Source organism: Triturus cristatus, chromosome 5_2 (genome assembly GCF_964204655.1).
Source record: "Triturus cristatus chromosome 5_2, aTriCri1.1, whole genome shotgun sequence".
Lineage (NCBI taxonomy): Eukaryota > Metazoa > Chordata > Amphibia > Caudata > Salamandridae > Triturus > Triturus cristatus.
The window spans coordinates 474,086,394-474,113,326 of NC_140588.1; the positions used below are offsets into that span (position 1 = coordinate 474,086,394).

The window sequence follows — 26,933 nt, forward strand, 5'->3', positions numbered from 1 at the left end:
TCAGGCTTGGGGCGAATTTGTGAGCTCTGGAGCTAGCCACCTCTTGGGTGAAGTCGTGGTACAGTTCATACTGAGGCTGACAGAAAAAGGTTTATCCAGAATAATGATCAAAGGAAAGCTGGCAGGCATTGACTTTATGGGGAAACTTCTGTGGGGTATACACCATCTGCAGGAGAGTTGGATAAGAGGATGTTAGAGGGCTGAGCTAGTGAACAAGGTAGGGCGGTACATAGAAGGAAGCCTCCTTTTTGGCAGGTTTTCTGCGGAGTAATTCATGTTTTGCCAGAGGTTTGTTATGCCCAGGTTGAAATCGTTTTTTGGGGCCTTTCAAGTTTCATAGTTGTTGGGCGGGGAGGGGCAGGATGATAAAGGTTTGAAATGGGAGGACGTTAACTTCAGACAGAACGGTGTTGAAATCAGCTTACTCTGGTCAAAAACTGACCAATGGTCATGAGGAACGACAACGCTATTTCAGGTTCAGGAGGAGAAGGTAAGTCCAGTGGCATGTGGTAGAAAACTCAGAATGCATGTGTAGGGGATTACAGAGGTGGTTTCCACTCACCAACAAGGGTAGCAGGTAGCCTCCTTCCAATTATTGGCAGTCTTGAGAAAAGCTGTGACAAAGTTAGGGTTGGTGGCTAAGGATTTTGGTACTCATTCTTTTAGGATCGGGGCAACGACAGAGGCAAGCAAGAGAGGGTGGTCTAGAGACCAAGTAATGGGGTTAGGCAGGTGGTTGTCCAATTGTTTCCTGAGGTATGTTCAGAGCGATGAGGGGGTAAGGGGCCACTGTTAGTTAGAATGATGTACTTGAACTATTTTCTCTTTCAGGTTCAGTTCCAGGTCCTTTGGCTGCTGGTTTGTCGGTGTGAATTGTCTGACATTCTTTCATTTAGTTGGTGGAACGGGTGACAGGGGAGAGTGCTTGGGGAAGAAATGTGGGTTTTCAAAGAAATTTGTTGTTAGTTTAGTGGTTTAAGAAAGGAGACATGAGGTGGAGGGAGTTGTTACCCAAACTAAACAAGTTGATAATTATGAATATTTGTCTGGATATTTTGTTGATCCATTTAGGGGAAAAAAACATGGTGGTTGAGAAAGGTTTGGAATTTTTGAGATCCATGAAAGAAGAGTTGAGAGAGATAAAATCACAATGATCAGGGTGTTTTGTAGCCTCAACGGAGTTTAACCCCAGGAGGTGTTGGGGAGATGCGTCCAAGCCATCAGCCAAAGATAAAGCCAGAAGGAAGGTAAATAGAGAAATGCAACATTTCTGTAGGGATGAGGGTTTTGCAGGCTACAGCATGTTGATTTAGGTTTTGAAGAGGTTGAGTTTTTCAGGGAAGATGGAATGCTTCTTTCGGAGTATGGGATGAGACCATACTTGTTGGAGTTGAGGGAGTTTTTTTAGGACTCTGAGAAGACAAGAGTGGGTTATTTGCCTGGGGGGCAAAAAAATGTCTGGCTGGTGCTTTTTCTGGTGGCGGTTGGCCCACAAGTTTTCAGGCCTTTACTTAAGGTTATTTTACTTAATATAGGCTAATCAGGAACAAAGGGAGGGTCTCAACAAGCCCACACCGGAAGTTCTGGAGTTAAAAGGTTACGTCATAGGAATATCAAGTCGAGCACAGGTCAACTGGTTCACTGCTAAGCAGAAGTGGACGTTTAAAGGGAGATAATCCCGTGATGTCAAAGTTTGAAGGGTATGTATACGGGGAGGGTTTAGGGGAAAGGGGAAGGAATGTAGGTTGCTGAATGTATAGTGAGGTTTTAGTTGTGTAAGGCCTTAGGCCGAGGATATTTATGTGATACACACTTGTTTCAATAAAGCAGCCTTTTCAACACATACAAGGAGTCAGTGGTCTATAATGTGCCCCATTTCACCCAATTCCTTTGTGGTCATGCTAAACCAAACATGTCATTAAAATAAACTGCTGATGTCCTTTTCCAAATCTAACATTTTATTATGACAAAGGGACATTTGTGGGACCTGAGTATGACTGAAATAACAAGCCAAACGTAACAGTAATCTTTTATTATACTAAATTCCATTTTGTTTCCTACAGTAGGCTGTCAGGAATTAACTCATACAAATGTCTTTCATGTCATCCACTCAATTATAAAATGGCGCACAATAGCTTCTTCATCTGTCTGCACTACCAGCTTGCAGCTTACTCCATGACAGTTTACTGCATGAAAGATTTCCTTGTGAATGGTGGCGTATTTGGGTAAAGTATCTCTAACATGCACAGAAATAACCTACCATGTTAGGGAGTCTCCAATGAAGACACTAACTGCACAACCCTATGCACAGAATATTTCCAGTGCCCACATTTGCTAATGGAATTTTTGCACGCATTGGCTGTCATTGGTGAATTCTCCACCAAATTATTCAGCACCAAAGTGACTCTTCCTAGAAGATAAAGCCACTTTGTCATGGAAACATCCATCACCCTAGCAACCCTCCCTAAAGATGGCAGTTCTGACCACACTCTTGGCAGAGGTTGCACAATAAGTCTGCCAATATGGTCAATGGGAAATTTGCCAATCAATAGCTATAAAAGGCATTACAAGTTTTAGTTTAGTCACTGGCACTTTCCTGCACTGCAAAAAAGCAAACAGGAGATTCTGCTAATTTTAACAGTTCATCTGCGTCTCTGTAATCATAATCCACAGTTTATTGACGTCATAATTTGGTTATTTGTTCTCTGGTTGAGCCTTACCAATTCCCTTGTCTTCTCATATCTTCCTGGTATACAGGGGGATGTTTGGGGTTATTTGATTTTGTTCATCTGGTTTTATTTTAAATATTTTCATTTGTCTCTGCAGGGAACCTAGCAGGCTTCCCCACTTTCCCAGTCAAAGTTTAAGGGTCTGCAGGCAGAGCTCTTCAGAAGTACACATTCCCACTTATACTTGCGAACTGTGCCTGTAAACCGCACCTCAAGCTGCGTTTCCTTAGCCATCTATTTGCACGGGAAGCAAGGTCTCTGAAATAAAGTGTTTGCATTTACTTAACATTTGCTTGGTTCTATATGCATTCTCTTATGACTGCATCGGGAATCTAAATTATTAGTTCTCTCATGGTATAATTATGCCTTGCAAATCAGACTTTGCTCCCAAAATGTATCACCATTGGATGGAAATAAAAGTTAAGGTTTCATTCAGGCCTTTACAATGTAAAGTTCTGGCCTAAGATTATGTAAGGTACATTTTTAACTATCCTGAAATACTGTGTCATGCATTCCAGTATTCCATTGTGATTTTTCTCACTACAGTGCTATTGAATTTTGAAGAAGGTTTGTTTTATGTTTGTGTGTTTTATTTTATTTTTTTATTTGAAAGTTTTTATATAGCGCTGGCTACACCCGGAGGTATCAGAGCACTTTACAAGAGCAAGAGGAGTCAACAAAAACAAAACACTAATTGAGGGCAAAGATAACGACATTCAGGAGAGAGCACTTCTCTCTATTTCTAAGGACAGCCAGGGATCTGGGTGATTAACGAGTTACAGCAGCCGCGGCCCGTGGAGGGAGTTTTGTGGGGCGGAATGGCGGGGAGGGGCAGGGTGGGGGGTACTAAAAACCAGAATATGGATAATTGGGGGTAAGTAAACAATTGAATAAATAAAACGAATTTCGTAGCGCGCGCTGCATCGCAAAATGCAACGCGCGCTACGAAATTCTTTTACAGTCAGTAATGAGCCCAGCCACAGTTGAGTTGTGTGGGGATCCTCTTATATTTATTTTCACTTTTCTGAAAAGTAACATCGAATTGGATGTTGTACTTTTTGTGATATAAATCATTAGCCTTCCACTACTCAAGTAACACCTTTGTTCCTCTTTTACTTTGTCTAAACAACGCATGTCACCATATATTGTCACATTGCAATGACAAAAGACATTAAAGTTACTGTCAAGTCACTTCCTTATGTGTTACTATCTATTAGACATTGATTCCACAAGTATATATATCAAAATGTCAAACTGAATTTTTATATGTTTGCTGAATGACCATCGCATGATTAAAACGGAGCTAAATAGAGAACTAGCTTATTGAGGAGTAACATTATCAAAAAAGTCTTTCTGACCAATTGCTGTTTTTCCACTCCCCTAAAGTACTTGCCAAATATCATCTTTTTTCAATGTGTTTCTCTTTATATTTTGATTATCCACAATCCAAAAAGATTGACGAAGAAACTCCACAATTGGAAGCACAGACTGATGAATCAGAACCTCTGCCGACTTCTCTTGAGGTGGAGGCTGTAACTGCAGAACCTACAGAAGTAACGGAGGAGGTTGTGGTAAGTTCCCTTCAATGCACAATTTATATCGACTGCCAAAGCATCGTAGTACTTCATCCACTTACATTTTTTCATCACTATGCTTCATTTCATTGATTCATCAGTTTATTTTCTCCATTTTCATTCTCAAGGGAGATGAGAGGGTGGTGCTATTGGGTGTACCCCCCAGGTGTGTTCAATGCTGACATAATTTTGGAAACAAAACACAATTGAGAAATAGAGAGAAAAGCCATTCCGTGTTTGTGATATACAAGGGATAAAATTGGGCGAGAGGAGAGTGCTGTGATGTCTCTTGGCTCTTTGGAAAGTTAGTGGGAATCAAGAGACTTAACCACACAAGATGATACCTTAACTCCTAAAAAGAACTTGCAGATGCGCTTTCCAGTTTATCCTGTTCTCAATTTTTGCTTGTCCTTTGATTGTCTCAATTAAGCCAAATTTTTTACAAATGGAGGTGCACTAAACATGAAATACAAAGTCCAAAATGTTACTCTTCCGTTTTTCAAGGCTTTAATTTCACAGATAATAAATACGCAGAAAACAGCCAACGTGTTAGGTTCCCATACAAAACAAATTGACGGAACTTCTTCAGGGCTTAAATTTTGACAGTAAGACAGTGTCTAAATTTCCGATAATAGTTCAATAGGATGAAGAATCAGTGAATATCTTCTCATACCCAAAGTGCAAACACGTCAAGAATTTTTTTTGCTTCAAATATGTATTGATGGTTTATTGAATGCAGAAATCATTATTTCATAATTGACAAGACGTCGATTTCAAACTTATTCTTCAGATTTATTTATAATTAAAATTTGTTCATATCAACAAGTATCTAAAAAGGATTAAGTTGTCCAAAATGATTAGGAACATCAAAAGAGCAGATATGAATTTGACTTCATTCGGCTATATTGCACCCTCAAATCTTCAGGGCGTAGCATTTTAATCGACGCTCCTCAGTAAGATCGGAATATAAACTGGTCACCTTGATACGTGGTTCCATACCGCTTCCCCAAATCGCCAAATTGCCTCAATTAAGCCTACGGATTGCTTGGCATCATTTCTTCTGAAACATCTATGAGTAAATCAGTGCTATTTTTTAATATTGGTTCACTGGAGAAGGAAAGAAATATGTCCATGCATTGAAACTATTTTTTGGTGCGACACCTCTTGGTTGATGTACGACGATTAAGCAGATTACCTGTCTGAACAGCTGTCTGATTTGCTTCTTAAGATGGTTTCTAGACAAAGGGCCCAATCCACAAAAAACATCAAATTCACACCCAGCGGTTTTCAACCATGCAATTCACAAACGTTTACCAAGTTATATCTGGAAACCTGTAGCAATGGCAGGTTTTCCAGCGTGCCCTTGGAAAGCTTATTTTGAAGCAAATTTTTCAATGAGCAAATAGTCACGTGTACATTTGCTCCTTCGAAAATTTAGTGTGGCGCATAAATATCTTGTTTATATTGGTTTGTTGTCTCTTTGGATACTAATAGCAGGTTCTTGAAAAAGTCCAGAAGCAATATATCACAGGCACAGACCTTTCCAGTTCCTTTTCTAAGCTTATGCTCTGATGATATGCCTGTGGACTCGTTTTCCATGATGTGATTGAAATTTACAGATATTTTAAACCGTACCCTGTCTTGTTACTTTGGTAGTATTCAAAGTCCTGTCTCTCATCACACGTTGACAATAGCGCAGGCCGTGAACAATAATTAATGACCAAGGTCCTCTTCAGTGCACAGTCTTTTGACACGACCTTTGCTGGTTATCCTTCTTTCTGTCTGGATGTCAACGCACGGTTATCAATTTTCTTCTTTGTAGAAAATTGGATTTCACAGAGGCACAGTTGCTGAATTACTGCAGAGGGGAGCAGGTGTGATTTTGAGAACCTTGTCATTTAGTGGCTCTATAAGCAAGATTGAAGGATTTCAATTATAATTATTGTTCTGGAACTTATAATTTGGTCATGCAATGTTTCTAGCTTCCCGACAGAAAATTCCTGGCCCAATAATGTAGTTGCTTTGTAAGACTCTTAAATAGGTCTTGTGTGTCAAACTTTTAAGGAAAACTAATTAGTGGTATGTGACATTTTCAGTAAAAGTTGCCTCTCTGAGAGCCCCCAGCATGTTTTCTAATCGCTTTTGTCATTTTCAGAAACCAGGATTGTGGTGGCTTAATTTGATGTTTCTAGTTTTCTTACCTTTTTGTACAGAAAGCTTTCTCTTTATTGAAGGGGACCTCAACACACTTTGCAAAGTGTAGGGATGGAAAGAGCATGTAACAAGTTTACAAAAAGTCATTTTTTACGTACAGAATTCTGAATAGACCTATTGCTTTAGAAAATACTGTTAGCAAAAAGTGCACGTTTCTGCAAAATGTTGTCTGTTATGCATTTACATAATTCCAACTGCTTTTTTCTTATTTTGAGAATGTGTTATTGTTAGTGTGACTCTGCCTACAGGCCTGGTGCAGATATATCTGAGTTTTTAGAGAATGGGTATGCCTCACAGAATACTAACAGTAAAATGATGGTATTGTTGGGGTTTTATTGCCTTTTGTGCACACAACGCAGAGCGAGGAAGGGTTAAAAATCCAGATGTGGGTGGAGGCTCATTATTCAGAGGGAGACTGTCCACTAAGGTGTTCTGTATGTCATGAATCAGTGTCCTAGACTGTGCCCACAACTTTCATTGCTTGTGGTTCATTTGTATGAAGCAATGTGCCCAATTTCCCAATGAATGGGTTTCTCCTGGGCAGCAGGACTTTGACCGGGCAGAAAAGCCTGGCAAGGAGAAAATTCTCTCAAAGGCACCTGGAGCTTTTGGAGCCTCAATCTCTTGCACACAACCCAGATGGGATATGTGGGAATCTACATAGGAGCAGTGCCTGGGTTTCTGATGTCACAGAGGCGAGTTATAGTAAGAATGTCTCGTGCAGGGCTTTTACAGCTGTGTCTTCCTACCCATTTTGACTTCTTATATTCTGCTGGGTATTTTTCTGACAGTGGACTCTAATGTCCCTCTAGAGGTGCTCCTGTTTTTGTTGTAGTCACTGGCATAGCATAAGGTTCTGCTGGGTTTGGGGCATACAAACAGCACACTTACCCATAGTCGAGGCAGTTACTGTTCTTCGTACTGGGCTGTGAGGTGACTAATGACAGTTCGTAGCTGATCATAGTTTAATGAGTACAGGCAATTTTACCTGCACTGATCTTGGAAAGGCAGTCTACCATCTGTCGATTGGACTTTCTTTAGCCACAAAATTCCTCACTTTGGCCCTCGCTATGAGTTAGATGGAAATTAGTGCATGGTACTGGGAGAGAGAGGGTCAAAATCTCTGATTCTAGTCAATGTTCCAGCACCAAATTTCCGCTAGTTGTTGCTTCAAGAAGGATATGGACCTGGGAATACAGGGTCATTTACAGTGTAGTTTTCCACTATCCGTAGGCAAATACTGACATTGTCCACCCATTCCGACCAGGCGGAAGATGGGAGTAGGAGTACTGGTGGGGGTTGGAGGTTGAGATCAGGAGATTGGGAGCACAGGGTATTGCAGGGCACAGCAAGGGCCAGTGTTATCCACTCCAACAGTGTTGTACTTGCGTTGGGAGGACGGGAACATATACCCCGAGGCTGTTTCTGGTCCATGGCAGGAGGGGTAGAGGGAGGATGAGGAGAATAAGACTGATGAGAGTCCTTTCTACCTCGGGCTATAGCCTGTGGGGGCATATGGCCCTTCAGATGGCTGGGTGTGTCCATCACTGAATAAAGTGTTTCTTTCAGTGAAGTTTTCTTTTTTAGGTAAGGTGTAATGTTTTATGAGTTCTAACTATAACTACACCTTAATTGTTATTTGTTAGTGAATATATATTGTTTTCCTAATGATTTGTGGGCTGCGAATAACCCAGTCAGCATTTGACAAATCTGCAAGAACCTTACCAGGCCCGTGGCACAACTGGCTAAGAATTGGCATGCCAAATTTCATGCAGATCTGTGCAGGGGAAAAGTTAAAGAGCTAGCATTTTCTATTTTAGCTGCCACTGGAAATTTTGCTGTACACTACATCAATAACATTTGAAGTGAAATACATAAAACTTGGCTAGGAAGTAAAACATTACGCAAAGGAATACCTTTGGTGGAAATCTGTACAGTAGTTTATGAGATATTAGTATCTGAAAAATGTGTCAGGCGGGCATCAAAGAGATAACATGTAGAGATATTTTGACAGCTGAAGAAGGTGCTTATTGATTTGCCTATCATTTTAAAGCTGTTTGACAAATTTACGTGCAATCTGGGAAAGCCTCAGCATATTTAGCTTTCTCTTTGTATTTTTAAATTTGTGCAGATCCATCAAGAGGGGGGCACAGTCAAGTACGGTTCAAAATGTGTTAATTTGCAAATGACTGTGGCCTGTTATAAAGAATCCACATGACATTTCGCAGTCATTTACAATGTTTGAATTTCTATTGATATGCCAGCTTTCATGCAGATCTGTAAGGGGCTGGTCAAGTTAAAAGGGGGGGGGGCAAACCAATTCTCATGAGCTTATAGCTTTGCCACAGTTTAATTGATCTGCCAGTCATTTGGAATGCTGATAGAAAGTTAAACTCAGTTCAGGAATCTCAGGTTTTATGCAGATCCTGTGGGAGAGGTGGCTTAGGGGAATGTTCAAAGGTAAGGCATAAAAATATTGAGTTGCTTACAACTTTGGCGCAGGATAGGTATCTGTATGAAACTTACACTCTTGTTAGTTTCAGCTTTATGCAAATCAATTAAAGCTAAGGAATGGGTCAAAACAGTGTTTTTTGCTAATGCCTTCAGTGTCATTTAATAACTCTGCATGATAGAGCAAAGATCTCAGGTTTCAATGAGATCTGATAAGGGGGAGGTGAAATGTAAGAGGAGTGGGGGCACAAATCCGTGCACTGCAGGTGCTGGTCAGGGGGCTTTCCTGTGGCCAAACTATGTGGCCAACCCCCAGTGCACACAGATCTTTGGCTGTGCACAATGGGGGTTGGATACAGGGCCTAGCCTGCAGACAACCCACTGCAGCAGACAACCACTGCTGCACAGCAGCAGATGACTACAGGGACTGGCAATAGGACAGATTCTGCACAAAGCCTACCATTGCCAATCAAGCAGGGATTTGTTGTTTTTATTTATTTTGTTATACATATTATTATAATGTGTTTATATGCTATTCTGTTTTAAGTTTGAAACTACAATAACTGATAAAACCTCACTGAAAGAGAAAAAGCACTCATCAGTGTAAACATATAAATACTGATAAATTCCTGGTCAGCCACAAACTAATGCTATTTTCACGTTGGAAGAGTCTTGACTCACCGGTCAGCCGGGTACAGCAGGAACGATGCGTTGCTAATAGACCCTCTCCCCACAGGGGTGACACCCCTGCGTGCTCATGAAACACCACATGTATGTCACACCTCTAGGGGGAAGGGAAAAAAGGGATAAAAGAACCAAAACGAAAATAATCTACTGCTGGCAGGCACAGGCACGGGAGGTCCTTGCTAGATACTCAATCTCTGGTAAGGTCCACCCCAAGGGCCCTGCAAGTGGGACACAAGCACATAACACATCAGACGCGCGCTCTGCACCTACCTCCCCTTCTCCGAGCTCCCCCCCCCGCTTGTACACTTACTCTGACCAGTCTTTGCTTTCCTCATAGGTCGGCAGGTTGATAAACACACTACAGAGTTCAGTACTATACGGTAGAAATGTTAATAGCACTTATCTGCGGGGGTTGCTGATGCCGTGAGGGAAGACGGAATCCTTCCTTGGTTACTTCACCAGGAAGTCTGGATAGCGTGTCTCGGCAGGCGCAACTACCGGCTGTTAGAACTGGGATTTCTGGTTGGCTAAGGCTTGCGCCAAAGTCAGGCAGAAACCACCACTCTAGTCAGGGCAAGGAAGTTACACGCCAAAGATAACCCCTGCTCACCCCCTTGGTAGCTTGGCATGAGCAGTCAGGCTTATCTCTGAGGCAATGTGTAAAGCGTTTACGCGCGCACCCAGCAACAACACCCAAGGCCCACCACAAAAGAAACTCCACACAAGGTATTCTATAAAAATAGCCTTTGTATTATAATAAAACACATTAGATAAAAACACACACTTTACAACGTGCCAACAGGCACGGACAGAATTTACAAGGGATTATATGTACAGGGGACAGGGCCACATGGACCACTGTCAAGAACCAGCACTTTTAGAATATAAAATTACTGTAGCACAAAATACACATATAACACACAACCAGTAACTACTGGTAACAAGAAAGTATCACCTACGCAACCCTAACCACCTTAGGAAAATGTCACGCAGGGAACTAGAACCTCACTAGCACCACCTGTACTAGGAGAAAACAAACAACCACCTAAGTATCACAATACCTGTAGGGGTAAACGCACATTACACATGATGCCTAAAACATTCAGAGGTGTAGGGAAGGAAAACACATGATGCATAAAATACATTCAGCGGTGTAAAGCAATGGAAAACACATGATGCATAAAACATTCCGAGGTGCAGGTTAGGAAACTCACATAAGCCACCACCTGTGGCAGTCCCTAGGCCACTGGCCTTGTCGGGGCTCGGACACCCTGTGTCCAGTCAAGCTGCGCCAGCTGCGCAGACTCAAGCAAAAATATCCCCAACCTAAACGTGGCAGCTGCCCACTAAGTGCTGGGCAGCTGTGGAATGAACTCAGGCACTCTGCGTGCCTCTGGAGCCCCCTCTGGGCTCTGTCCATACAAAATGCCCCCTAGAGCCTTCGTGGCCCTAAGCGAACAGTGCCCCGTCGTAGGAGTCCCTCGGGACTCTGGGCCAATACTGCCCTCGAGGTTGGAGCCACGGGGCTCTAGAAACAATGCCCCCAAACGTTGGAGCGGCCCACTGCCTTCCGGGGCCACTCTGATTGCCACCTACTCTGTCAGGCAACGTTGGAGCCTTCACGGGGCTCTGATACTGCCCCCGCACCCCCAACACATGCGCGGAGTCCCCCAGCCCTTCTAAACACTCACCGGGCTGCTCGGGGGACTCCCGCGTCGTCTTCTCTCTCTCCGCTCCTGTGGGGGGGGGTGAAGGACTCCGAGGCTTCCTCGCGGAGGGGCAGGCACCGACAATGTGCCTCGCGCCCCCTCCGCACCAGCTCCTGCCGCACTCCTCACTCTCCTGGCTCCGGGAAGCGCGGGGTAGGCTCCCGTCCGCTTCCCGTGTTCACGGCGCGGCTTCTTCCTGGAGGCCCCGATCACGTGGGCCACACCCCCTTCCGCTGGACCAATCCCAGCGCGGCAGGGGGATGACACGGCCGGGACTCCGGGCTGCGGCGGTGAATTCGCTACCGGCCTTCTCTGAAGCGCGGGGTGGGCTCCCGCCTTCGGATTCAAAGCATGAAGGGCCAGAAACGAGCGGCAAGGTCCCTGGCGGGGTGGGCACCCGCAGGCACAATCAAAGCGCTCACAGCGCTATCAAGCCACACAGCGCGCCCAGCGCCATAAAGCCCCAAAAAGCGCTCCCAGGCGCTACAAGTAAAGTTCAGCAACCAAAAAGTCTGCACAGAGCAGGGGGGCAAGGACTGGGCCCAGGGGCCAGCTCACAGGGCCCTCCAACAGGGAGGCAGTCCCCAGTGGCGGTCTCTCCTGGCGCCCAGCAGCAGCAGGCCCCCCTCAAGTGGATCCTGGAAGAGAACACCCCATGTAAGGGGACACAGCCCCTTTTTATACAGTACAAGGCTTTGTCTAAGGTGCAGGGAAGGGGCGAACCAGTTCCAACAGGTTCCTGAGCACTTTGTTTTGCTCAGCCCCTCTCCCTATTCACTGGCAGGGCTAGGGTCATTAGACGCACCACAGGGGCCGGCGCCAGCATTGTGTGGGGAAAGCCCTGTCCTATTCAGGACCCAGGTACACTCCTCCCCAGCCATCAACATGCTAACTCCCCATTCACCACTGGGTGACTCCTCCTGACTCTGGGGATTTCCCTAGTCCGTCACATGACCTCCACCAGCCAATCGCCAGACAAGCCACACATTTCATACTGCACACTGAAGTGCCCACTTCTAGAAGTGGCACTTCCACACTAGGTACATGCACGCCGCACACATCATCGCGCAGCATTCACTCACACGAGTCCGCACATACCAAACTCGGGCCTGCACACCCCACGCATCAGGAACTACCAGGACACATACATTCCCCCATGCATTCCTATGGGAGGGCAGGCCAACCTCAACACCCGCACGCACTTTACCCTGGGACACAGTGGTAAAGTGCGCCTAAACCAAGAATCACTACACCAAGTCACCCATAAAAAAGCAAAAAGTTTCGGGGGTGAACCTGCCAGAAGGGCCGGGTCCAACACCGGCTTATCCCGGGTGTCCTTGGGGAGTCGGCTCGGTAGGTAAGTGCGTCCAAGAGAGGTCTGGGAGGAAGGGAACAGAGAGCAGCGCTCTCGCGGTATGTTGGGGAGCTTGCGGTCGTCACCGCGATGCAAGGGGGGGTAGCTGTTTGTAGTCCGGTAGAGAAGCGCGAGAAACCTCGCAATGCGCAGCGCGCGTCTCCACCAGATAGGCAAGTGCGTACCACGCACCAGCCCTTCACACAGGGAATGGGAGCAGCGCTCACCACGGAAGGTCTCGGGGGTTATCAGCTTCTTACCGCGCGCTTGGAGAGCGGCAGATGTGAACACGGGCCGGACGCCCGCGAAGTCTCCTGGAATTGGAGAGGTTCGTCTCGGTGCCGAACTTCCCGCTTCGTCAGATGTAGGCAAGTCCAAGGGATCTCCGTCTGAGACCCGGAAGTACACAAAGTGACAAGCCCCGTGTTACAGGTAGGCGGAGCTTATGTAGGCCACGCGCGACTTGCACGAGGAGTCTGGGAATTGTAGTTCTTGCCTCCGTGACCTGGGAGGTGTAGTTCTTAGTCTTCTTGTCGGTCCTATGCTTACGCTGCGCCTCTACTAGCTCCTCCGTCCCCGAGCCCTGACAGCTATTCAAAGAAAGTAAAGTGAGAGAGAATGAGTCATCTTAATTTCTTCTGGAAGGAGCCAACACAATTTTACTGTGTTATAGAAGGTACCAGCAAGAAAGACTGGTCTAAGATAATTCTGCTTGAGTTTTGATGTTTAGGACTTTAGAACTCCTAAATGCCTTCTGTGAATACCGAAAGTCTTAAAGTTAGGATTTTTCTCAGTTTAGGAGTAGTAAAGTTAGGACTCCTAACTTTAGGAGTTCTAAACTGAGAAACATCCTAACTTTAAGACTTTCGGTATTCACAGGATGCATTTAGGAGTCCTAAAGTTAGGATTCCTAACTTTACTACTCCTAAAGTGAGAAAAATCCTAACTTTAAGACTTTCGGTATTCACAGAAGGCATTTAGGCGTCCTAAAGTTAGGACTACTAACTTCTGTGAATACCGAAATGAGTAAGTGCCTTCTGTGAATACCAAAATGAGTAAAGTGCCTTCTGTGAATACCAAAATGGTAGTAAGTTTAGGATTTTATCTTACGTTAGATCTGTGAATCGGGCCCAGAGAGTGCAAATCTGGCTCACCAGATGATCCATGTCCCGCTCAAATTTTGACTGCTAGCCTGAAGGGCATCAAATCTTTTTAAAACCATCTTTTTAACAGCTCAATTCAATCAGCTTTTGTAACCACCTGCTGGAAACAGGCCAGACTGCTGCCCCTTTTTAAATAGCCCTCAGCAGATAGATCCATCCTGAGCAATTTCAGGCCCATCTCTGTGCTACCTGCCTTATCAAAGATGTTGGAGAAGCTTATTAATGGACAACTATCTAAATATTTAGAACAAGGCCAGTTGTTGCACCAGTCCCAGGCAGTCCTCCATCCTCGTTTCAGTACTGAGTCAGCTTTAGTGGAGGTCATTGATTCTATCAAGCTGGCTTGGATCAAGGGAACCTGACCAGTTTTAAATTACCCTACTTATCCACAGTCTTTGACACAGGGTCTCATTCCATCCTGCTCCAGCGCTTGGAAAATATAGGAGTCAGCGGCTCTGCGTTGGCTTGGATTAGCTCTTTTTTGCCAATAGAGGCCAACGGTCTGAATACCACCATTTTCATATAACCCCAAGCTGATAAAGTTCAGAGTCCTGCAGGGCTCCACCCTGAACCGTACTCTTTTTTTCATTCCTATATGATCCCCCCCCCCCCTCCCCCCAGGCCTCATTAGTGGAGTCCTTTGATGTCCAAATAGTGTCATGAGCTGATGACACTCAGCTCTTTCTTACTATGGACAGTAACTCACCAGACGCTCACCAGATGCTTTTAGCCTGTTCAACAACTATCTTTCAGCGGATGTGGACCAGCAGTTTACAATGCAATGCTGGTAAAACTGAGGTTTTGCTATTTGGCTCTCCACCCCCTATTCTGAGATGGAGATTGCTGGCCTAGCTATATTCCTCCTCACCCTGCCCGCACTACAGTAATCCATAACTTACTGTTAAGATCTACAGTCAGCTATCCTTTGTCCCACAGGTGGCAGCTGTTTTGGGCTCCTGTTTCGGACTACAAAAGTCAATAAAAATTGTTTGTATTGACTCCCTTTGCAGGCTTAAAAATGGTCCTACATGGCCATAAATGGTCATACATGCCCTTATCACTTCTCATCTTGAATATGCCAATGAGCTCTATTTGGGACTCCCTCCCGAGGAGGATACAGCCGGTTCAAAACACAGCTGCTCGCTTACTATGAAAAGTTCCTAAGCAGTCACATATTCTCCCCTTTCTAAAGGAACTTCACATTCGGTTCTACGGGTTGGATTTGTATTATTTGTAGACGGAATCAAAATTGTTGTACAGTTTTCACTAAATTTCCAATGTGACATTTAATACATCCTTTAATACTAGTTTTTCTCTCCAACCAAAAGCATCCTAACACTGTTTAGTTTACAAAAGTAATTTTCACCCGATTGAAAATCACCTTCCTATACATAATAAAATATTTGTTTACTAGCCTACTGCCAATAATAGGATAGCTGTTAGTTACTTTCCAACGTTTGCTCATAAACCATTTATTTCATTGTGTTGCAGGCTATATGTTGTGATAAGGCATATTTCACTGCCTTTGGGCCTGATACTCTATCACAAACTTGACCGATATCCCATCTGCCACATTACGAAAGCATTATTTTCTATGGCACTGATAATATGGCAGATGGGATATCAGTCACAGTTCTGACGGCCGTATTACAAGTTCCATTGGTAGATAAGACACTCCATCACAAGCACGACGGACAACCCATCCGACATATTACAAGTGCATTGTATCTTATGACACTTGTTATATGGCGGAAGGGATATCCGTCACGTTTGTGATGGAGTATCCCATCCGTCAAACTATAAATCAGGCCCTTTATTTGTATTTCTCCTTTCTATTATGATCAGTCTACATTTAGGAAGCATATGGTATATACAATTACTTTTTTGTGACTATACTAGAAATATTTAGTATGTTTTTTGTGCCATTTGATATGATGATGTAGTATGTTTTCATCATTTTTCACTAAAATGGTGCCAGGCGATTTAAAAACAAGATTGTGAGCAAGACTTGCACCGAAACAAGTTAACCTTGTATTTGAAACCTGAAAAATAAAATACCCTAAATTGCAAAAATCTGCAAGTTTAGATTAACTGATCATGCGTGGATGATTACGGGGTCCCGTGTTCAGCTTTGCTTTAGGCGATATCCTATACACACACACACACATGTACTATCCACTCGTTAGTCCAGTGGCACAGCCGTCCCCTTGCTCAGGGGTAAGGGGTTGTGCACTCTGATCATTAATTAATACACAAGAGTTCAAACATAAACATTGAAATAGGACTCAGGTACTTCATTGCCAATACATTGCTTTCATAAACAAAGCGCCATTTTAACCTATATTGAAATTGTGCCACAACAGGAACATGTATCTTCTAATCCTATCAGACATAATGAGACAGTGTGATTTGCGAAACAGAGATATAACTTTTGTCCCAAATACTCACAATGGAGAAATCATTTTTCAGCAAAAACTCAAATTATTTATATGCCATTGTACACACGGTTAACATCACACTACATGAGATGTTTATATACTCCAGAATGTTTATACCACCCTTCCTACCGCTGTCTGAGCACTCTGCATAGTACCAAAATACGATGGACTAAATTTTTGTGTGACAAAAATATTGTACAATAAATATTACGTTGAAAAGTATTGCACTATTTGAATATATAATGCACAATCTACGTCCAATGGACAACCTGTTGTGTGAACGATATTCATGATACAATATTTATGTCAGATAATGTTTGTCAATGACAGTCTTACATAGAACTGAGGCATCAGCCTATAAGATTGCTGAAACCTGTTTGCAAACACCAATACTCTGCCATTAATCTCCTCATACCCTCACTAGAACAGTCCTCCATCAAGTGTGCTTACTAATTTAACTACTCATCCTAAGAACGCACCTATGCTTAACCATGCACTCACTCGTTTATTCAACTACGAAATCACTCCTCTATCCAAACGCTGACTCTTTATCACATCCTCCCACTCATCAACCCACACAAACTCACCAGTGAATGAAGAATGAAGAAACACTTTCAGTTACATAACAGCTAGACTTATTGGCTTGATCAATGCTTTTGCGTTGTTTTAAATTCTAATATTTATAGTTTTACTATGTAAAGAATGACACTTGATCTAAATCTGGAGGTCCCTAACACAATATTTTGGAGTGCAATTGTTCTACCACGAAGCACAGAAAGATCGCGATATCTAGATGGCCACTGTCTTTTCGCCTTCATCATGAGCTCATAAGAGGTCAGTTGTCCCTTATCACTTTCAGTTAAACATGGAACAAGGCAATACCAGAATCGACAGCACAACCGCAGGAATGGCCTCGTGCAGCGATATCTCCGCCTCCTATAGAATACGTGGCTTGTGACAGTCACACAGCGCTGCCGGCATCTCCCACTGTTTTTCCCGCTGTGCCAACAGCGTCGTGACATCTCTCCGTGACTTGAGTGCGCTCAGGCCGTCGCCCCCGCTGAGACGCTGATTCATTGCAGATGTTCAGATCCGCTCTGGCTGGGCGGCCACACTTCGGGAATTTCACAGAACATTAAACATAAGCACAACAGCATAAAAGGTGATTATGGTACACCGTGGCTTGCGCTGACATATTTCATTGCAGATTCACACTTGCATATCTTTAACATCCCTGTAGACTGAAAACCAGTAGCAGAGAACATACCGTGGTAAGAAGACATTTTCTACAAAATTGAAATCTGGACACCATAGTTAAATTCATAGCTCAACAATTCTTGTTTAAAAAGATGAAGGTAGCCGGCGAAGGTTATTTACTATTTGAAAACTTTTTTTCTGACATAAAAATTCAATTTGAAATACATGACCTATTCTCTTGCTGCCCAGTGGTTTACATGCAAAACCCAGGTGCTGTAAAAATCATCAGTTGCGATGTTATAGTACTTTTGTGTTTTTATTTATTTGTTTGTGTGACTTGAAGCTTTTCAACAAGGGGCACACATTTATAGAAAAACCAGACAAAGGATATAGCAGTTTTGAGAAGAGATGGATGTGGTCAGCAATACATCACAATACATACATTTATCATATTATTACATAAAATATACGTGTTAGACCGGGCATCCTTGGCGTGGTTCCCCTGTGTTTTTGCTTCTACCTCCTGTATTTTTTTGACTGTGCTGGTTTGTATACTCTGGGCACTTTGTCACTGCTGATCAGTGCTAAAGTGCAAGTGCTCCCTGTGTAAATTGCAATTATGATTGGCTATCCATGATTGGCATATTTGATTTACTGGTAAAACCCTAGTAAAGTGCACTGAGTGTGTCCAGGGCTTGTAAATCGAAGTCTAACAGTGGGCCTGCTGCGCTGGTTGTGCCACCCACGTGAGTAGCCCTGAAAATATGTCTCAGGCCTGCCACTGAAGTGTCTCTGAGTGCAGTTTCAAACTGTCATGTCGACCTGGCAAGTGCACTCACTTGCCAGGTCAACACTTTCCCTTTTTAGGTTTCACCTATACAGAGCTTGAGCTGTGCTTGAGAAATCTATTTTTTAAAGATAAGCTTATAAGGGACTTGCATACTGCCTGCTCTCTTTCCTGGCTTCTCATTGGTTCCTGTGCGTGCCAATTACCTTTCCTCCATTTCTATTGGCTATAGCAGAATTTCCAGCATTTACCAATACTTGTTCCTCGTCTGCTTCTCTTTATCAGTTTTTCGCCGCCGAAATATTGTTAACATCTGGTTTGGGGAACTATATTTTCATAACGCATATTTATATAACAATTTATCACCCAGAGAGATTAAGTGATTTGCATAGAATCACAGGATGATGTGTGGCACCACCAAAACTCGAACCAGGGTACCTAGCTCTCGAGTCAGCAGCACTGGCCGCTGCGGCATATCCTCTCCAATCCCATGTAATCTGTCAGGGAGCTCTTTCCTGCTCCTGGACAACAATTGATGAAAACAGCTCTTTATTCATCACATAGGCAGAGGATAGAGGGAGATGAGTTGGCCTAACGGCTAGGGCGGTTGACCTCGAATCTGGGGAACTGGGTTCGAGTCTCGGCAATGACCTGAACTTCCTGTGATTCTGGGCAAATCACTTAATCTCCCCGTGCCTAGCAAAAACTAATGTGTCCTCATGTATGCAACTGGTGCTATGTAAAGCGCTCTGATACCCGATTCGGGTCAAGTTCACGCTATATAAAATGCTGTAAAACAAAACAAAAACAATAGGCGAAACCCATGCATTACAATGTACATGTAAGGCACCCCTAAGGTATGCCCAAAGTAGCCCCCCCTGTAGTGTGTCTGGAGCCAAGGCAGGGCATGGCAGGATCTTGTGGAAAACAAAGACTTTCCTTTGAAGTATGCCTACTTCAAAAGACAACAAGCATTTGCAATGCAATCGGTCTCGCCTATAGGACCTTATAAGTATTTGGCGATGCAGCATATTATCGCACATTACTGCAACATAGCTTAACTCACATATATTTTTAGCACAATAACATTCCCATATGACGGTAATCACGACAACGCATTAAATACTTTTGAACCTGTCAATGAGTCCTGTGAATACTGTTTCTGATGAAATAAAAAGGACCGCATTATTACCACTAGAAAAGGAAGACATGCGAGCAAATTTGGTTACAATAAAATGACATGATGTGGTGGGAAAGACAATATTTGATGTGGACAGAAAAACAACATGGCTACATTTTGTAACAAAACGTAACCACTGCATTGCAGATCGCAACCTGATTTAGGCACGAAAAAAACAGTGCTGGCTGATAGCGCCATCACACATGCAATACCAAACTGAGATATGAAGGCATATACTATCTCAAGCTTTACATTTTAACACATATCTACTACTGACGTATGTATGCGAGGTATGTTATACTTGTGCGTAATTAAACTAATATTCAATATTAATGAAGGACAAAAGTCTAACTTAATTATTCTACAAGTTAATAAATATTTATATATTACTATCCAACTCAAAGGCACACATTTTATCAACCTTACAAAAGTGAAAGATTGAGACAGTGCTTGTAAGAAATCAAAATTCAGCCTAGCAGGTTACATAGAGCTGTGGCTGCCTTAACTACTGATTTATTTTATCAGGGTTGGGACTAAAGCCATGCAGGTTATTCAAGGATCTCTGCAACAACAACCCACTGAGCTATCTTACTGCAAAAAAGAGAATGAGACTTGCAGGTTACAGGCGTGCTATGCAGAAGGTGCATTAACCCCCCTAGGTTACATACATTATATATATTGCTCTTTCGTATTAATAAACTCCTTTCCTGGGGGGCGCTAGGTGGCACACTTGCGGAATGGCTGCCTTCGGGTGAAGCTCCCGCAGTCCGGTAGAATAATCCGCATATTAATCCTTCCTCAGGGTCAGGCATGCTCCATGAACGGCTAGCATCGACGAGCAAATGCCCGGTGGATAATGCTGGCGAGCCTTGGGGGTGACGGAGCAGCTAGGAGGTAACGGGAGAAGGAGACATCCCCGACCGGAGCAGAGCGCTTGCTTGGTGGAGGTTTGTGCTGGGCAGGACACAGTCACGACAGGCCGATGTGCCCACGAGGCGTGTAGGCCGCCGCGGGTGAAACGTCGCAGATGAACCGGCACGGACGGGCCGCAGCGGAGAGAACTGGCCGGTATTGCACCTGAGGGACGGCGTACACAGCGACACCACAGAGAAATATGGCTGGGGGCCTTGAGTGGCCTCGGAGCGGACACCGTGCAGTGCAGCGATAGCCCGGACGGGCCAGGCACTGAGACTACCGAAGCTGACCGAAGCTGCGAGCAGTGGTGCCTGAAGATCAGCGACGGCGGATTTCCTGCCTCGGCATTGTGCAACTGTCCGGGACTCGGGGGGCCCCTGAAGGTGTATGGGGATAAGGCTGCGGGGCACCCTGCACAGCAAGGAATGGAGGAGTGAGCGACCCTGAGCCGGTGCCTGGAAGCTGGGAGCTGTGTGGCCTGCGCGAGGATGGCGGCGGATCTTTGGCGCTGATACTGCGAAGCTACCCGAGACACGGTAGGCTCCAGCAATTGCACAGGGACGAGGTGGCGGGGTGAACTGAGCGGTGGGACAACGAGGCGCATGAGGCCTTACGGTAGCGCCTGAAAGCTGCGAGGACAGCATTCCTACGACGCTGTGGGGACAGAGAGGAAGGCACCTGAGAGCGTCATCTGTTGCTGCGTGGGTGCAGGCGCTGATCGAATTGGCATAAGTGATCTGGCTATTCTCTGCCCAGTGCCCTGAGGACACCGCACGAACTCGGGCATTGATATCTGCGTGAACAAGCAATGCCTGGTGGGTCGGGGTCATGCTGGGCTTGGGAACTGGCTGCGAGGCAATGCACGTGTGGCCACGGTAAATGAGAGGAGGCAGCGGAGCGACTGCAGTGAGGGATTTGCGATGTAGCCCCCGGGAGCCCTGAGTCATATAAGCAGCGGACTGCTCTGCGGAGACCCTAGATTGGAAAGTGGAGGAGGCCTGCGTCACGTCCCGTTGCGGGGACGCTTTCAATACTGCTTGGGAATAAGGGAAAATCCTGATGGGGGCCCTACGTGACGGGTGAACGCCGCTGGACTTTGGCTCAGGCTGCCTACAGCGTGGACGAGCCTGGACCTGAGGGATACTGGAGGTGTCCGCCACAGGGAGGACACTCTGGACGCACTGCGTACTGTGTGGCCCGGTGCCGCGGCCGGTGTGGAGGCCTGACTGGCACGTGGAGGGGCTGCTCGGCTTCTGCTGCCGACTGGTGTGGCTTCCTTCACGGCCAGATGAGCTGGGGAAGACGGACCCCCGCCAACCCCGGCTCCAATTCGAGTCGAAAAAAAATGCAAAGATGTGCCCGGAGGGTGGCGCCGAGCCCGTGGCAGCGGGTAACCGCGACTCGGCGATGGAGCCGGACATGGACATGAAATCAATCCTCATGGAAGTGCGACAAGGCATAGCTTCAATTGCGGGAAAAATGGACGACATGAACACCCGCATGGACAATATAGTGCGCAAAATTGATGGGCATGAAGATAGACTCAAGGAGGCGGAAACGCGTATATCAGAATCGGAGGATGCGGCGACACGCATGCAGCACACGATGACACAAATGGATAAACTCCTGAAAGTTATTGCGGCTAAGAGCGAAGACATGGAAGCGAGAAGTCGCCGCAATAACCTCCGCCTCCTGGGTATTCCTGAAACCACCAATACAGGTAGGATGGAACTCTATGTAGAGAAACTGCTAATGACGACAATAGGGGCTGAATCCTTTTCATCCCAATTTGTAGTGGAAAGAGCACACCGGTTGTTGGGCCCCAGACTGCCGGTGGGAGGCCCGCCGCGACCCATCATCGCACGGCTTCTCAATTACAGAGATCGAGACGTGGCTCTCAGGATGGCACGTGAGAAGAAACAGCTTCAATATGACTGTGTAACTTTTACTATCTACCCGGATTTCACTGCGACAGTGCAGGAGGACAGAAGAAAATTTCTTCCAGTGAAACAAAAGCTCCGGCAGGCACAAATTGACTATGCTTTGCTCTATCCGGCCCGGCACCGTATTACTCACCAGGGCAAGCAATCCTTCTTTACTAAACCACAGCAAGCTGAAGACTTTCTAAAACAATTGAAACGCCGAAATGCAGGGGAGCGCACTGCTGGGGGGTCCCGGTCGCTCACCACCTCCGACATTGATTGAGTGACTGAAAAGGTGCCTGTGGGAGGATCATAAGTAAAGTTGATGGTCATGACACACCTCACCTAAGCGACAACAGTGTACTATATGTTGAACTACTCCCCCACATCAAGCAGAGTAATGGCCCTGACTCTGGAGACATTTCCACGAACCTTCCCGGATACCCTTGCCTTTCTGATGGGATATGGCACGTACTTGCGTGTCCCTCGGGAAGCGGAGGGAACTTGTGAGCCACCTGATGACACACCCCACCTGGGAGATCCCCCTTCTATTGTTTTGGGTTAAGCCTCAATATGGCAGGTCTACTGGCCGAGTTGCAGAGGCACCTATGGGGAGGGGAGGGGGGAGGGGAATACTATACTGGCATGATTGGGATGTTCCAGTGGGAGGAGGGAGGGGGGACAGTAGGGGAGTTTACGTTACACTGTATAACAATGATGGGGAGCGCATGGTCAGGATGTACGAAAATAGATACCGACAACACTTTCACAGGTACACGGACAGGCCTAATCATTACTGATACTCAGGTAGGGCGTCATGACACGGACTACCTGTATGGCAGTTATGTCCTGGAATGTGAGAGGGCTGGGTGACCCCAGAAAAAGGAGACAGATACTGTCATATTTGGACCGCCATCACATTAGCGTGGCCTTTTTACAAGAGACCCATTTTGCCCCACAGCGCCCTCCTTTATTTGCTAGTAAGTGGGCGGCATACCGTCTTTTTGCCTCTTATTCCTCTTATGCCCGAGGGGTGGCTATCCTTATTAAACGGCACGTGCCCTTCCAGCCTCAGGGGGAGGTGATAGATCCACAGGGAAGGTACGCCATAGTCTGGGGGAGAATGGGAACTAAAACGATCACACTAGTCAGCTGCTATGGACCGAATGTGGATGCGCCTGACTTCTTCTCGGTCCTCTGGGGGAAAGTAGCGGCACTGGATACTAAGCATATTATTTGGGGAGGGGATTTTAACGTTGCCTTGGATCCCCAGATGGATAGATCCAGCGCACAGCCACGCCATTACACTCGCTCGCAGGCAATGCTGCGGGACATCTTGGTGGTGGGTGGGCTTGTAGATGCATGGAGGCACAGACACCCACAGCATAGGGAAGGTACACACTTTACGGCGGGAGCGGCGTCTTGGGCTAGACTTGACTACTGCCTTGTATCTAGAGGTCTGGGGCCGTGTATTGAGGGGGTGAGCCACTTAGCGCGTACTTACTCTGATCACTCGCCAGTGCATACAATGATTGATGTGCTGGGAGATGGAGGTTGCGTCCTATCTGGCGCCTTCGGCCCGCGGCCTTGATGGATGAGGTCTTTCGCACGGAACTGGAAGAGGACATCCAATGCTTTTTCCAGAGAAACAGGGGCTCAGTAGAGTCGATCGCCACAATATGGGAAGCATTTAAGGTCACAATTAGAGGGGTGTGTATTTCCAAAAGTTTCGGAGTGCTGCGGGATATTAGGGGACGGCTCCAGAGGCTGGAGGAGAAATTGAAGGCGCTAGAGGTACGCATGTCAGAGGGAGACGGAGGACAGGCTACAATCGAATTTAGAGAGCAATTATCGGAATATATAGCCGAGGCGAATCGGGAGGCAAGGTTTATGGGGAAATACTGGCAGGCACGGAGATACGGGGAAGGGGAACGACCAGGGAGAATGCTAGCAGACATGATCAGAAAACCCAAGGGCTCCACCTCTATTCTCGAGATAACGGGTGGCACAGGGAAGGTGCATAGGAACACAGCAGACATACAGGCCGCCTTCATGAACCACTATAATAAATTATATGCTACACAGCTTGAATCCTTCTTAGGGGAAGTGGCACTGGGATGGTTGGAGGATCACCACCGTGAGTTTCTGTGTGCCCCGTTCGAACTGGATGAGATACGGGAGGCCATCATGCAGCAGAAGTCTGGCAAAATGCCGGGCCTTGACGGCCTTCCGCCCGAATTTTATAAAGAATATATAGAAATCATGGCCCCAGCCCTGCGGGAGGTGTACGCGGAATCCTTGGAGGCGGGGCTACTCCCCCCTTCGATGAGAGAGGCTTTGATTATATCTATTTTGAAACCAGGTAAGGAGCCCAAGCTATGCGACTCTTATAGACCCTTGTCGCTCCTAAACTGTGACACGAAAATATTGGCGAAGCTTTTTGCAAATCGGGTACTTCTCTTGATCGACAAACTGGTGCTGCCAGACCAGGCGGGATTTATTCCTGGGAGGGCGACCTCCCACAATCTCCGCACGTTGTTCTCAATAATGCAGAATGTGGCGCCTGAACTACCGCTGGCGGCGGTATTCCTTGACGCCACAAAGGCATTCGACTCGGTGGAGTGGGATTATCTGTTTGGGGTCCTGGGCCGTATGGGGTTTCCCTTGGGATTCATTTCCTGGATACGACTACTTTATCAGCAGCCCACGGCTCGAGTGCCTATTAATGGCCGGGTCTCGACTGCGATCCCCATTACTAGAGGGACCAGACAGGGATGTCCTTTATCCCCCCTACTATTCGCGCTGGCGGTTGAGCCCCTGGCATGCCGGCTGCGGCAACATCATAACGACAGAGCGCTTCGATGCCCTCTGAGACAAATCCTAATCTCGTTATATGCTGATGATTTGACGTTGTACGTTAGAGACCCTCAAAGTAATCTGAACCCGCTACTGCGCGAATTCATAGTATTTGGGAAACTCTCTGGTATATCCATCAACTGGGAGAAGTCGCAGCTATGGCCCCTGACACCGGCGGTGCACAGATTCCCCCTTGACTACCCGCTAACATGGTGTGACACGGATTTGAGGTATTTGGGGATCCGGATCTCTGGGGATAGGGACGAAATGATCCGCCTCAACTATGGAACGGCTGTGAGCCGGCTTGCCTCCAATATTACGCGATGGATCACCTTGCCGCTAACGATGGCGGGTAGGGCTTCGCTGATTAAGATGGTGATCCTGCCGCGATTTTTATATTTGTTTCTCAACCTCCCCTATTACCCAGGACGAGCCTTTTTTAAAACGCTGCAGTCTGAACTGGTACGCCTATTCTGGGGCGGTAAGAGGCCGAGGGTACAGTGGGCGACGCTTACGAGGCCCGTGGCGCAGGGCGACTTTGATATACCGGACTTTGAATTATATCACGCATGTGCTCAGGCCCATTACTTATACTACTGGGTGCACCCGCCAGCTTTCATGCCGCAGGTGGCGGCGGAGCACTGGCTGGTGGACCCGATACCCCTGGATGGGGTGATTCATGAGCAACCTCGCCCTCGTAGTGTGGAGCTCCCAACAATCGCGAGTACGATAAGAGCATGGCACCACATTAGGAGGGTTGTGGGAGTGCCATATATCTACTCAGCGGCCTTACCCCTGACATACCATCCTGAACTATCGCTGCTGCAGGAGACAGGGTTTCGGCAGCTATGCGCCCGTGTACACAAACAGACTTGGGGAGCATTGTTCTGCAATGAGACCTTTTGCACCTCCGCCCAATTCTTTGGAGCCATGCAGCCTACACCGTTAGAGATGTTCCTATATATACGGCTGCGGCAGGGGCTAAGGGCCATTTTTCCGAGCTTCCCACGGGAGCCGGACTCTTTCAGGCCAATGCAACACATGCTGCAGAGCAAGACCCCGGGGCACTTGGTGTCTAACCTGTATCGAATGATTCGAACGGAAGGAGATCACCCCTGTGGCGCTGCACGAACACACTGGGAAAATGACATGGGCAGGGAAATAACAGATGAACAGTGGCGCTACTGCTGTCTACAAACCGCAGAAATATCGGGTAGTGCCCGGCTTCGTATAATTCATTACAAGTATCTGCAGCACATGTACTACACACCGGCTCGGTTGTGTCGCTTTGGGTTACGGGACTCGGATAGCTGTGATCGATGCGGCGGACTGGGGGCTGGGTTTCTGCACCTGGCCTGGGAGTGCCCGACGGTGCAGGAGCACTGGGACCGAATCTTTGGGGCGCTTGCGGAGATGATAGAACAGCCAGTGGAGAGGGAGCCTTTAATTGCACTTTTGGGATACACACAGCAAATCCCCAGGGCGAGCCGTAGATTGGTTATGATCTCCTTGCTGCTGGCTAAACGCAGAGTAGCATGCAGATGGGGGAGAGGGCGAGCCCCCAAGTTTAAGGAATGGCTGCAAGACATGATATATTGCCAGGACCAACTTACAAAGTATGCGGAGACACTGCCCAGGGCCTCGAGGCCCCTCGACGTTTGGGACCCACTCACACGCTACCTGCTGGCCCATACAGAGGATCCTCAGGTGGAGGGGGGGATGTCACTCCCCCTGTCACCTCACACACATGTTGACCT

General features: G+C 46.3%; 1 protein-coding gene across 11 annotated transcripts in view; it reads left to right on the forward strand.

Annotated features, from left to right (window-relative positions):
- The window catches only part of AMPH (amphiphysin), a 951,873-nt gene that overhangs the window by 834,958 nt on the left and 89,982 nt on the right, over positions 1-26,933 (forward strand). For all 11 annotated transcript variants that reach the window (XM_085607441.1, XM_085607443.1, XM_085607442.1 and 8 more), the window contains one exon: positions 4,184-4,300. In XM_085607441.1, coding sequence (XP_085463567.1) covers positions 4,184-4,300 — 117 coding nt within the window. The remainder of the gene's footprint in view (positions 1-4,183; positions 4,301-26,933) is intronic.